Source organism: Hyla sarda, unplaced genomic scaffold, assembly GCF_029499605.1.
Source record: "Hyla sarda isolate aHylSar1 unplaced genomic scaffold, aHylSar1.hap1 scaffold_968, whole genome shotgun sequence".
Classification (NCBI taxonomy): domain Eukaryota; kingdom Metazoa; phylum Chordata; class Amphibia; order Anura; family Hylidae; genus Hyla; species Hyla sarda.
Window position 1 is genome coordinate 36697 of NW_026610998.1, and position 14271 is coordinate 50967.

The 14271-nt window shown below is 50.1% G+C and overlaps 1 protein-coding gene across 1 annotated transcript in view; it reads left to right on the forward strand.

The window, feature by feature from the left end:
- LOC130351308 (flap endonuclease 1-like) overlaps positions 1-14271 on the forward strand; it is a 44146-nt gene that overhangs the window by 19489 nt on the left and 10386 nt on the right. The window contains exons 4-8 of the mRNA XM_056554915.1: positions 2111-2168; positions 4664-4725; positions 7531-7667; positions 8034-8094; positions 12762-12890. Of these exons, the coding sequence (XP_056410890.1) occupies positions 2111-2168; positions 4664-4725; positions 7531-7667; positions 8034-8094; positions 12762-12890 (447 nt within the window). The remainder of the gene's footprint in view (positions 1-2110; positions 2169-4663; positions 4726-7530; positions 7668-8033; positions 8095-12761; positions 12891-14271) is intronic.

Sequence of the window (14271 nt, forward strand, 5' to 3'; positions counted from 1 at the left end):
AGCGATGGAGGAGGATCAGCACATGGGAGGAGAGGGGTCTAGATGCAGAGCGGAGCTTCATTCAGTGGGGGAGGAGGATCAGCACAGGGGAGGAGAGGGGTCTAGATGCAGAGTGGAGTTTCAGTCAACGATGGAGGAGGATCAGCACAGGGGAGGAGAGGGGTCTAGATGCAGAGTGGAGCTCCATTCAGTGGGGGAGGAGGATCAGCACATGGGAGGAGAGGGGTCTAGATGCAGAGTGGAGCTCCATTCAGTGGGGGAGGAGGATCAGCACAGTTGAGGAGAGGGGTCTAGATGCAGAGTGGAGCTCCATTCAGTGGGGGAGGAGGATCAGCACAGGGGAGGAGAGGGGTCTAGATGCAGAGTGGAGCTTCATTCTGTGGGGGAGGAGGATCAGCACAGGGGAGGAGAGGGGTCTAGATGCAGAGTGGAGTTTCAGTCAGCGATGGAGGAGGATCAGCACAGGGGAGGAGAGGGGTCTAGATGCAGAGTGGAGCTCCATTCAGTGGGGGAGGAGGATCAGCACATGGGAGGAGAGGGGTCTAGATGCAGAGTGGAGCTCCATTCAGTGGGGGAGGAGGATCAGCACAGGGGAGGAGAGGGGTCTAGATGCAGAGTGGAGCTCCATTCAGTGGGGGAGGAGGATCAGCACAGGGGAGGAGAGGGGTCTAGATGCAGAGTGGAGCTCCATTCAGTGGGGGAGGAGGATCAGCACAGGGGAGGAGAGGGGTCTAGATGCAGAGTGGAGCTTCATTCAGTGGGTACACCAAGCTCCTTTTATTTTTTTAAGAGCTGAGGAACCTGCTAAACCGCCCTAGTGCAAGAAAAAGTGCAAAGCGATCACACTGAAAAAATGTGCAAGACGTGGTCTAAGTCCTTCTCCAAAAGGAGAGAGCCCCCCCCCCCCAATAGACTAACCCCCGGCTCCAGGTCTGAAGGTGCCTTCAAGGTTCCAGGTTGAATGTTCCTTTTCGCCGAAGCTACTTAAAGAGAACCGGTCATCAAACCATATTCCCTAACTTATGCCAATACCCCTCCTGTATCAAACCTTTCCCCTTGCTCACATTGTGTGAGCTCCCGGCAGGAGAAAGTGGGCGTTCCCCAGCAGGCGTGATGTCATTGAAGCATGTGAGAGCTGTGCCTGCCAGGCTGGGAGGAGACCAAACTAACTGGAGGGAATAGAACAGAGCCACCTAGTGGCCGTTTTTAAAATCACATTAAAAACATACAAAAGGTTGAGAATCTTAACAGCAAGTAAATAGCAAAGTGTCTTATATTTACATAAGAAATAAAAAAAAGGCGCAAAAGGAAGATTCAGTACCGCTTACCAGAGGGGGTTGTGCAACAACTTACACAACAATGGTAAATGTGTGTAATTGGATACGAACCATCTGCAGCCTTCCTGGACATGTGTAGAATATATTCACAGAAAAGCTTCGTTATAACCAGGATTCGTGGTGCTGAGCGGAGCAACGTGTCACAGAGCCAGGATACATTCCATCCGATTTAATTCCAATAATGCAACGCGTTTCGCTGCGCATGCGCAGCGAAACGCATTGCATTATTGGAATTAAATGGAATGGATGGTATCCTGGCTCTGTGACTCCTTGCTCCGCTCAGCACCACGAATCCTGGTTATATTTCCATAAGGAATACTACATTAAATCTTCAGTTTGGTGACTGGTACTCTTTATGAGACCACAAATGCTCCCGGCATCCACCTAGGCGTTAGACTGGGTGTCAACCAAGGAGCCATATACGGGGTGACATCCCTGCCGATGCAGACACACCCAGGGTTACAGGAAAGGGCAGAAAGAGCACCCAAAATACCCGGATCAATCCAAGAGAACACACAGCTCGCAAAAGTGTCAGAGTGACCTAGAAAAATAATAATAAGGGGAGGAAGCGGAGAAGTACTGCGCGGTCATCATAAGAATCCTCCGACCATATCCAGAAGGCCGGGACATATGATGAGGACCGTTTTTAATCTGCGTGATCATTTGCCTTATTATTTATGATTGTTTATTTTGTTGATAAAATTTGCAATAAAAATGGATTTACCTTAAGTTATCATAGTAACATTCAGATTATAAACATTTCTATTACTCAGGACACGAAAGATGGAAATGTCCAGTTTAGAAGAAGAATAAACCCTGCACCAACTATAGGTGAGGGATTGAGTGTGACTCCTCTGTCCTCTCCTCCAGACTCCTCTGTCCTCCTCCAGACTCCTCTGTTCTCTCCTCCAGACTCCTCTGTCCTCTCCTCCAGACTCCTCTGTCCTCTCCTCCAGACTCCTCTGTCCTCCTCCAGACTCCTCTGTTCTCTCCTCCAGACTCCTCTGTCCTCCTCCAGACTCCTCTGTCCTCTCCTCCTCCTCCTCCAGACTCCTCTGTCCTCTCCTCCAGACTCCTCTGTCCTCCTCTCCCAGACTCCTCTGTCCTCCTCCAGACTCCTCTGTTCTCTCCTCCAGACTCCTCTGTCCTCCTCCAGACTCCTCTGTTCTCTCCTCCAGACTCCTCTGTCCTCTCCTCCAGACTCCTCTGTTCTCTCCTCCAGACTCCTCTGTCCTCTCCTCCAGACTCCTCTGTCCTCTCCTCCTCCTCCTCCAGACTCCTCTGTCCTCTCCTCCAAACTCCTCTGTCCTCTCCTCCAGACTCCCCTGTCCTCCTCCAGACTCCTGTCCTCTCCGCTGTCCTCTCCTCCAGACTCCTCTGTCCTCTCCTCCAGACTCCTCTGTCCTCTCCTCCAGACTCCTCCTACAGACTCCTCTGTCCTCCTCCTCCTCCAGACTCCTCTGTCCTCCTCCCCCAGACTCCTCTGTCCTCCTCCCCCAGACTCCTCTGTCCACCTCCCCCAGACTCCTCTGTCCTCCTCCCCCAGACTCCTCTGTCCTCCTCCTCCAGACTCCTCTGTCCTCCTCCTCCAGACTCCTCTGTCCTCCTCCTCCAGACTCCTCTGTCCTCTCCTCCTCCAGACTCCTCTGTCCTCTTCTCCTCCAGACTCCTCTGTCCTCTTCTCCTCCAAACTCCTCTGTCCTTTCCTTCAGACTCCTCTGTCCTCCTAAAGACTCCTCTGTTCTCTCCTCCAGACTCCTCTGTCCTCTCCTCCTCCTCCAGACTCCTCTGTCCTCTCCTCCTCCAGACTCCTCTGTCCTCTCCTCCTCCAGACTCCTCTGTCCCCTTCTCTTCCTCCAGACTCTTCTGTCCTCTCCTCCAGACTCCTCTGTCCTCCTCCAGACTCCTGTCCTCTCCTCTGTCCTCTCCTCCAGACTCCTCTGTCCTCCTCCAGACTCCTCTGTCCTCCTCCTCCAGACTCCTCTGTCCTCCTCCCCCAGACTCCTCTGTCCTCCTCCCCCAGACTCCTCTGTCCTCTCCTCCAGACTCCTCTGTCCTCTCCTCCAGACTCCTCTGTCCTCTCCTCCTCCTCCAGACTCCTCTGTCCTCTCCTCCTCCAGACTCCTCTGTCCTCTCCTCCAGACTCCTCTGTCCTCTCCTCTTCCTCCAGACTCCTCTGTCCCCTCCTCCTCCAGACTCCTCTGTCCTCTCCTCCTCCAGACTCCTCTGTCCTCTCCTCCTCCAGACTCCTCTGTCCTCTCCTCCTTCTCCAGACTCCTCTGTCCTCCTCCAGACTCCTGTGTCCTCTCCTCCTTCTCCAGACTCCTCTGTCCTCTCCTCCAGACTCCTCTGTCCTCTCCTCCAGACTCCCCTGTCCTCCTCCAGACTCCTGTCCTCTCCGCTGTCCTCTCCTCCAGACTCCTCTGTCCTCTCCTCCTCCAGACTCCTCTGTCCCCTACTCTTCCTCCAGACTCTTCTGTCCTCTCCTCCAGACTCCTCTGTCCTCCTCCAGACTCCTGTCCTCTCCTCTGTCCTCTCCTCCAGACTCCTCTGTCCTCCTCCAGACTCCTCTGTCCTCCTCCAGACTCCTCTGTCCTCCTCCTCCAGACTCCTCTGTCCTCCTCCCCCAGACTACTCTGTCCTCCTCCCCCAGACTCCTCTGTCCTCTCCTCCAGACTCCTCTGTCCTCTCCTCCAGACTCCTCTGTCCTCTCCTCCTCCTCCAGACTCCTCTGTCCTCTCCTCCTCCAGACTCCTCTGTCCTCTCCTCCAGACTCCTCTGTCCTCTCCTCTTCCTCCAGACTCCTCTGTCCCCTCCTCCTCCAGACTCCTCTGTCCTCTCCTCCTCCAGACTCCTCTGTCCTCTCCTCCTCCAGACTCCTCTGTCCTCTCCTCCTCCAGACTCCTCTGTCCTCCCCTCCTTCTCCAGACTCCTCTGTCCTCCTCCAGACTCCTGTGTCCTCTCCTCCTTCTCCAGACTCCTCTGTCCTCTCCTCCTTCTCCAGACTCCTCTGATCTCTCCTCCTCTAGACTCCTCTGTCCTCCCCCCAGACTCCTCTGCCATCCTCCTCCCCCCAGACTCCTCTGTACTCTCCTCCTCCTCCTCCACACTCCTCTGTCCTCTTCCTCCCCCCAGACTCCTTTGTCTCCTCCTCCTAATAATAATAATCTGATGTGTATGGCCGAGTATTACTGGTAGCCATAGATGGTACAGTTCACTTACCTCACAGTTGCAGAGAGGACAGTCTGAATGGTTTGAGTTTCTTTGGAGAATTGCGGCCCCTGTGGCCCTTATAGCCAACATCTTGTGTGCTCTGTCTCTTATAGGGTCAGACAAGTGGAAAGACCTGAAGACTCTGCTGAATTATCTTGGTGTCCCCTTCATACAGGTATGGAGAAGTGTGTAAATTGTGCATACGCCACAAGATAAATCCCCTAGGGGTCTCTGGGCCAATTTAAGTAACACAAAACCTACTTGGGGAATAAATCCCCTCAGGGTTAACCCTGACTAAAGAACCCCCATAAAATATAACTTTTAATTATGCTCATTAAAATAATTTTCAACTTGGTGTGTTGCACATTTATTGCCACTAGATGGCAGTGGTGTTTAAAATTATCAACACTGTATCCAGTTAATTCCTCTCTAATGGGATCACGAAGTGTCTGTCATGCAGATTACTATTTTATCATCACTATCTAGTGTACTCCAGTGCCCTGCTGCAGCTCGGACACTCGGTGTACTACCTAGAAAGGTCACTGGTACAGTGTGCTATTAAAACGTTAATCCTCTCTTCTAAAGGTTTTCGCCATTCTGAATGGCTTTCTCAAAGAAATGAGGCGCCTCATTTCTTTGAGAAAGCCATTCAGAATGGCGAAAACCTTTAGAAGAGAGGATTAATGTTTATTGCCATCTAGTGGCAATAAATGTGCAACACATCAAGTTGAAAATTATTTTAATGAGCATAATTAAAAGTTATATTTTATGGGGGTTCTTTAGTCTGGGTTAACCCTGAGGGGATTTATTCCCCAAGTAGGTTTTGTGTTACTTAAATTGTGCATACAGCTCCCAAAATCTGCACCATATTCACCAGGGTTCTTCTCTCCTCCCCTTTACTTTGGCTCCAGTCATGTGACCTCACCTGGCCATTGCCCACGTTAAAGGGGCTGTTTACTGGGTTTTAATATACTCTGTAACACAATATGGTCTCACATGGCTTGGTACAGGATCTAGAGCTTAGGAAGGTCTTGTATAATATATATAGATAGAACGCCTTCCCAATAAGTGTATATAGAGGATCATTATAACACATGGCTTTAAAGGGACATAAAAAAAATATACCACCCAAATATATACAGTGACCCCCTGACCTACGATGGCGCCGACATACGATCATTTCAACATACGATGGTCTCTCAGAGGCAGCATCAACACACGATGCTTTTGTATGTCGGGGCCATCGCATAAACGGCTATCCCTCAGCACAGACTGCTTCAGCTGCCGCCGAATAGCCGTTTACCGTGCCCCGTGTGTTCCGCTGACGATCACTTACCTGTCCTCGGGGCTCCGGCGCGTCCTCTTCGGGATCCCCTGCATTGTCGGCGCTCTCCATTGTCGTCATCACGTCGCGCGCACACCGTCCCGTCATCCAATAGGAGTGGCGTGCGTAGCGACGTGATGGCGGCGACGGAGAGCGAGGATCCCGGGGAAGCAGAGGCCTTGCCGGAGCGTCGGGGACACCTCGGGGACGCAGCGACAGCGATGGAAGGCGACATCCCGGGCAGCGGTGACGAACGGTGACGGTCCGGAGCGGCGGGGACACGTGAGTATAACCTCCAATACCAGTGGTCTTCAACCTGCGGACCTCCAGATGTTGCAAAACTACTACACCCAGCATGCCCGGACAGCCGTTGGCTGTCCGGGCATGCTGGGTGTTGTAGTTTTGCAACATCTGGAGGTCCGCAGGTCGTAGACCACTGTCCTATACTTTACATTGCACGAATCCCTCAACATACGATGGTTTCAACAAACGATGGTCCATTTGGAACGGATTACCCTCGTATGTTGAGGGACCACTGTATATATATAACTTACCAATATAAAGTTACCACTGATTGTACTGGTGTCAGCATGTTTTTCCTAGATTCTCTCCTGACAGGAAGTTGTGTAGTCCTCTCTCATTGTTAGTATTGTACCTGCACACTGTCCAATGAAATGGAATAAGCAGGGCACTCACCAGTGATTCATTCTTGCTTCAGTGTCGCTTTAGTCAGTAAATCAATCAGTAACAGATATAGGACAGAGGACAGACAGTGGGTGACAGAGCGGATCCAAGAGGGCGACTTCCTCCCCCACCGTCACAAACTTTATCCTGTGTATAAGGATAGCTTTTAAGTGCTGGAATACCCCCTTAAGACCATAGGAAAAGTTATGATTTATTTTTGACTAGTGGCAACTGGGACATTGGTCGGCTGGGTTCACACCACGTTTTTCAAATACGGTTAGAGTATACGCTAAAAAACGTATGGCAAAAACCATATGCAACCGTATACAACCGTATGACTCCAAATTAAAACGTATACGGTTTTTCCCCGTATACGGTTCCAAAACGTATGTACGGTTCTATCCATTTGCATCCGTTTTTGCCAACAGTTTTGCTCTTTTGTTGGAATTAGTTTTCCAGCAATTTAATAAAGTTACTATTGTTCTATTAAAATTCCAAAGGATGTGGGAGTGGGATGTCTGGGATGAATTCTAGAAAGATCTGCGCATGTTCCAACTCCAAAAACGGATTAGAAAAACCGTGTGCAACCGTATTCTGAAATTCTGTGTACGGTTCTCATAGACAACAATGTTAAAAGAACCGCATACGGTTCGGATACGGTTTTACAACCGGAGGCAAAAATGTGGTCGACAGCGTTTTTGCCTACGGTTGAAAAATCGGCAAAATCGTATCCGAAGCAAAACGGATGCAACCGTACACAACATTTGGAATAATGCATTCTCTATGCATACGGTTTCGGATACGGTCGTATACGTTTTTTTGCGGAAAACCGTATACGGTTACCGTATTTGAAAAACGTGGTGTGAACCCAGCCTCCCTTGTCTTTTTGGCATTTGGTTTAGTTATAAAACCCCAGACACATGATACTTTACACCCCTGTCCCGCACCAATGCCTTTGATTCTACCCTCCAGGCTCCCAGTGAAGCAGAAGCCACCTGCGCCCATCTGGTGCTGAAGAATGTGGCATGGGGGGCAGTGACCGAGGACATGGATGCTCTGCCATTCAGCTGCCACCGCCTCATCCGGAACCTAAAGGCCGAGAAGAAGATGTAGGTGACGTGATGGGTGGATGTGGGTACAGTATGTGCTGTGGGGGGCACCGGCCTGTGCCCAGGGGGGCAGTGATAAATCCTTTTCATGCAGCTGCTGCCGCCATGCTGTGACTTGTAGAAGAAAGTGCTCTGCAGAACCCCCATATATCAGAGGGGCCCGCAGCCCTATTTCTGAGTATTGTGACTTAGGAATACAATGTGAGAGGTGCAGTGGAGACTGACACCATTGGAGGCCAGGAAGTAGTGTAGGATCATGTGACATTTAGAGAGACAACCCCAGTGGGCTGAATAGTGGGCGTAGCTCCAGGATGGCGGGAATTCTACACTTCACACACTTTATATCTTTTGTGTTTGTTTCTTCAGAAAAGTTCAAGAATATAATTTGGATGAAATTTGGAAGCAGCTGAACCTGAGCAGAGAACAGGTGAGTGACCGATTCCTTCTCTTCTGAGTAGAGAACAGGTGAGTGACCGATTCCTTCTCTTCTGAGTAGAGAACAGGTTAGTGACCGAATCCTTCTCTTCTGAGTAGAGAACAGGTGAGTGACCGAATCCTTCTCTTCTGAGTAGAGAACAGGTAAGTGACCGAATCCTTCTCTTCTGAGTAGAGAACAGGTAAGTGACCGAATCCTTCTCTTCTGAGTAGAGAACAGGTGAGTGACCAATTCCTTCTCTTCTGAGTAGAGAACAGGTAAGTGACCGAATCCTTCTCTTCTGAGTAGAGAACAGGTGAGTGACCAATTCCTTCTCTTCTGAGCAGAGAACAGGTGAGTGACCGATTCCTTCTCTTCTGAGTAGAGAACAGGTGAGTGACCGATTTCCTTCTCTTCTGAGTAGAGAACAGGTGAGTGACCGATTCCTTCTCTTCTGAGTAGAGAACAGGTGAGTGACCGATTCCTTCTCTTCTGAGTAGAGAACAGGTGAGTGACCGATTCCTTTTCTTCTGAGTAGAGAACAGGTGAGTGACAGATTCCTTCTCTTCTGAGCAGAGAACAGGTGAGTGACCGATTCCTTCTCTTCTGAGTAGAGAACAGGTGAGTGACCGATTTCTTCTATTCTGAGTAGAGAACAGGTGAGTGACCGATTCCTTCTCTTCTGAGTAGGGAACAGGTGAGTGACTGATTCCTTCTCTTCTGAGTAGAGAACAGGTGAGTGACTGACTGATTCCTTCTATTCTGAGCAGAGAACAGGTGAGTGACCGATTCCTTTTCTTCTGAGCAGAGAACAGGTGAGTGACCGATTCCTTCTCTTCTGAGCAGAGAACAGGTGAGTGACCGATTCCTTCTCTTCTGAGTAGAGAACAGGTGAGTGACCGATTTCCTTCTCTTCTGAGTAGAGAACAGGTGAGTGACCGATTCCTTCTCTTCTGAGTAGAGAACAGGTGAGTGACCGATTCCTTCTCTTCTGAGTAGAGAACAGGTGAGTGACCGATTCCTTTTCTTCTGAGTAGAGAACAGGTGAGTGACAGATTCCTTCTCTTCTGAGCAGAGAACAGGTGAGTGACCGATTCCTTCTCTTCTGAGTAGAAAACAGGTGAGTGACCGATTTCTTCTATTCTGAGTAGAGAACAGGTGAGTGACCGATTCCTTCTCTTCTGAGTAGGGAACAGGTGAGTGACTGATTCCTTCTCTTCTGAGTAGAGAACAGGTGAGTGACTGACTGATTCCTTCTATTCTGAGCAGAGAACAGGTGAGTGACCGATTCCTTTTCTTCTGAGCAGAGAACAGGTGAGTGACCGATTCCTTCTCTTCTGAGCAGAGAACAGGTGAGTGACCGATTCCTTCTCTTCTGAGCAGAGAACAGGTGAGTGACCGATTCCTTCACTTCTGAGCAGAGAACAGCTGAGTGACCGATTCCTTCTCTTCTGAGCAGAGAACAGGTGAGTGACAGATTCCTTCTCTTCTGAGCAGAGAACAGGTGAGTGACCGATTCCTTCTCTTCTGAGCAGAGAACAGGTGAGTGACCGATTCCTTCACTTCTGAGCAGAGAACAGGTCAGTGACTGATTCCTTCACTTCTGAGCAGAGAACAGGTGAGTGACTGATTCCTTCACTTCTGAGCAGAGAACAGGTGAGTGACTGATTCCTTCACTTCTGAGTAGAGAACAGGTGAGTGACTGATTCCTTCTCTTCTGAGCAGAGAACAGGTGAGTGACTGATTCCTTCACTTCTGAGCAGAGAACAGGTGAGTGACTGATTCCTTCACTTCTGAGCAGAGAACAGGTGAGTGACCGAATCCTTCTCTTCTGAGTAGAGAACAGGTAAGTGACCGAATCCTTCTCTTCTGAGTAGAGAACAGGTAAGTGACCGAATCCTTCTCTTCTGAGTAGAGAACAGGTGAGTGACCAATTCCTTCTCTTCTGAGCAGAGAACAGGTGAGTGACCGATTCCTTCTCTTCTGAGTAGAGAACAGGTGAGTGACCGATTTCCTTCTCTTCTGAGTAGAGAACAGGTGAGTGACCGATTCCTTCTCTTCTGAGTAGAGAACAGGTGAGTGACTGATTCCTTCTCTTCTGAGCAGAGAACAGGTGAGTGACTGATTCCTTCACTTCTGAGCAGAGAACAGGTTAGTGACCGAATCCTTCTCTTCTGAGTAGAGAACAGGTGAGTGACCGAATCCTTCTCTTCTGAGTAGAGAACAGGTAAGTGACCGAATCCTTCTCTTCTGAGTAGAGAACAGGTAAGTGACCGAATCCTTCTCTTCTGAGTAGAGAACAGGTGAGTGACCAATTCCTTCTCTTCTGAGCAGAGAACAGGTGAGTGACCGATTCCTTCTCTTCTGAGTAGAGAACAGGTGAGTGACCGATTTCCTTCTCTTCTGAGTAGAGAACAGGTGAGTGACCGATTCCTTCTCTTCTGAGTAGAGAACAGGCGAGTGACCGATTCCTTCTCTTCTGAGCAGAGAACAGGTGAGTGACCGATTCCTTTTCTTCTGAGTAGAGAACAGGTGAGTGACCGATTCCTTTTCTTCTGAGTAGAGAACAGGTGAGTGACAGATTCCTTCTCTTCTGAGCAGAGAACAGGTGAGTGACCGATTCCTTCTCTTCTGAGTAGAGAACAGGTGAGTGACCGATTTCTTCTATTCTGAGTAGAGAACAGGTGAGTGACCGATTCCTTCTCTTCTGAGTAGGGAACAGGTGAGTGACTGATTCCTTCTCTTCTGAGTAGAGAACAGGTGAGTGACTGACTGATTCCTTCTATTCTGAGCAGAGAACAGGTGAGTGACCGATTCCTTCTCTTCTGAGAAGAGAACAGGTGAGTGACCGATTCCTTTTCTTCTGAGCAGAGAACAGGTGAGTGACCGATTCCTTCTCTTCTGAGCAGAGAACAGGTGAGTGACCGATTCCTTCTCTTCTGAGCAGAGAACAGGTGAGTGACCGATTCCTTCACTTCTGAGCAGAGAACAGCTGAGTGACCGATTCCTTCTCTTCTGAGCAGAGAACAGGTGAGTGACAGATTCCTTCTCTTCTGAGCAGAGAACAGGTGAGTGACCGATTCCTTCTCTTCTGAGTAGAGAACAGGTGAGTGACTGACTGATTCCTTCTCTTCTGAGCAGAGAACAGGTGAGTGACCGATTCCTTCTCTTCTGAGCAGAGAACAGGTGAGTGACCGATTCCTTCTCTTCTGAGCAGAGAACAGGTGAGTGACCGATTCCTTCTCTTCTGAGAAGAGAACAGGTGAGTGACCGATTCCTTTTCTTCTGAGCAGAGAACAGGTGAGTGACCGATTCCTTCTCTTCTGAGCAGAGAACAGGTGAGTGACCGATTCCTTCACTTCTGAGCAGAGAACAGCTGAGTGACCGATTCCTTCTCTTCTGAGCAGAGAACAGGTGAGTGACAGATTCCTTCTCTTCTGAGCAGAGAACAGGTGAGTGACCGATTCCTTCTCTTCTGAGCAGAGAACAGGTGAGTGACCGATTCCTTCACTTCTGAGCAGAGAACAGGTCAGTGACTGATTCCTTCACTTCTGAGCAGAGAACAGGTGAGTGACTGATTCCTTCACTTCTGAGCAGAGAACAGGTGAGTTACTGATTCCTTCACTTCTGAGTAGAGAACAGGTGAGTGACTCATTCCTTCTCTTCTGAGCAGAGAACAGGTGAGTGACTGATTCCTTCACTTCTGAGCAGAGAACAGGTGAGTGACTGATTCCTTCACTTCTGAGCAGAGAACAGGTGAGTGACCGATTCCTTCTCTTCTGAGCAGAGAACAGGTGAGTGACTGATTCCTTCACTTCTGAGTAGAGAACAGGTGAGTGACTGATTCCTTCTCTTCTGAGCAGAGAACAGGTGAGTGACTGATTCCTTCTCTTCTGAGCAGAGAACAGGTGAGTGACTGATTCCTTCACTTCTGAACAGAGAACAGGTGAGTGACCGATTCCTTCTCTTCTGAGCAGAGAACAGGTGAGTGACCGATTCCTTCACTTCTGAGTAGAGAACAGGTGAGTGACCAATTCCTTCTCTTCTGAGTAGAGAACAGGTGAGTGACCGATTCCTTCTCTTCTGAGCAGAGAACAGGTGAGTGACCGATTCCTTCACTTCTGAGTAGAGAACAGGTGAGTGACTGATTCCTTCTCTTCTAAGCAGAGAACAGGTGAGTGACCGATTCCTTCACTTCTGAGTAGAGAACAGATGAGTGACTGATTCCTTCTCTTCTGAGCAGAGAACAGGTGAGTGACCGATTCCTTCACTTCTGAGTAGAGAACAGGTGAGTGACCGATTCCTTCACTTCTGAGTAGAGAACAGGTGAGTGACTGATTCCTTCTCTTCTGAGCAGGTCATGTGATAAAGTGTCCATGCCCTGCAGACAGCTGCACCGTGAACACTGGTCACTTGGAGGCGCTATCACTGACATTCCATACACATCACTCCCCAATAGAGACAAAAAACTACCTTCCATGTCTACAGCTGACACCACCCCCATTAACATACATGCACAGACAGGCTGAGAGTGCATGTGTAGTATAAGTCCAGACTGTTGTGTGAGTAATGTTGATGCACTGGACGATGCTTTTATGTAGACGACCAGTCCTCATGATAAGTGTGTATGAGGGGTCAGCGCTGAGCACGTTCATTCTGCTGCTTCATTCCCTTTACAGTTTGTTGACCTGTGCATCCTCCTGGGATGTGACTACACCAGTAAGATCAAAGGTCTGGGGAGAAAGAAAGCCTTGAAGATGATTCGGGAATACAAGAGCATTGAAGGAATTGTGAGGGTTAAATCCCAGGTGAGAATTCATCACAGGGCGGGTATCTCCTCCTCCTCCTCACACATCACAGGACGGGTATCTCCTCCTCCTCACACATCACAGGACGGGTATCTCCTCCTCCTCACACATCACAGGACGGTTATCTCCTCCTCCTCACACATCACAGGACGGGTATCTCCTCCTCCTCCTCAGACATCACAGGACGGGTATCTCCTTCTCCTCCTCACACATCACAGGACGGGTATCTCCTCCTCCTCCTCACACATCACAGGACGGGTATCTCCTCCTCCTCACACATCACAGGGCGGGTATCTCCTCCTCCTCCTCACACATCACAGGACGGGTATCTCCTCCTCCTCCTCACACATCACAGGACGGGTATCTCCTCCTCACACATCACAGGACGGGTATCTCCTCCTCCTCCTCACACATCACAGGACGGGTATCTCCTCCTCCTCCTCAAACATCACAGGACGGGTATCTCCTCCTCCTCCTCACACATCACAGGACGGTATCTCCTCCTCCTCCTCACACATCACAGGGCGGGTATCTCCTCCTCCTCCTCACACATCACAGGACGGGTATCTCCTCCTCCTCCTCACACATCACAGGGCGGGTATCTCCTCCTCCTCCTCACACATCACAGGGCAGGTATCTCCTCCTCCTCCTCACACATCACAGGGCGGGTATCTCCTCCTCACACATCACAGGACGGGTATCTCCTCCTCCTCCTCACACATCACAGGACGGGTATCTCCTCCTCCTCCTCAAACATCACAGGGCGGGTATCTCCTCCTCCTCACACATCACAGGACGGGTATCTCCTCCTCCTCACACATCACAGGGAGGGTATCTCCTCCTCCTCCTCAAACATCACAGGACGGGTATCTCCTCCTCCTCCTCACACATCACAGGACGGTATCTCCTCCTCCTCCTCACACATCACAGGGCGGGTATCTCCTCCTCCTCCTCACACATCACAGGACGGGTATCTCCTCCTCCTCACACATCACAGGACGGGTATCTCCTCCTCCTCCTCACACATCACAGGGCGGGTATCGCCTCCTCCTCCTCACACATCACAGGGCAGGTATCTCCTCCTCCTCCTCACACATCACAGGGCGGGTATCTCCTCCTCCTCCTCACACATCACAGGACGGGTATCTCCTCCTCCTCCTCACACATCACAGGACGGGTATCTCCTCATCCTCCTCAAACATCACAGGGCGGGTATCTCCTCCTCACACATCACAGGACGGGTATCTCCTCCTCCTCCTCACACATCACAGGACGGGTATCTCCTCCTCCTCCTCACACATCACAGGACGGGTATCTCCTCCTCACACATCACAGGACGGGTATCTCCTCCTCCTCCTCACACATCACAGGACAGGTATCT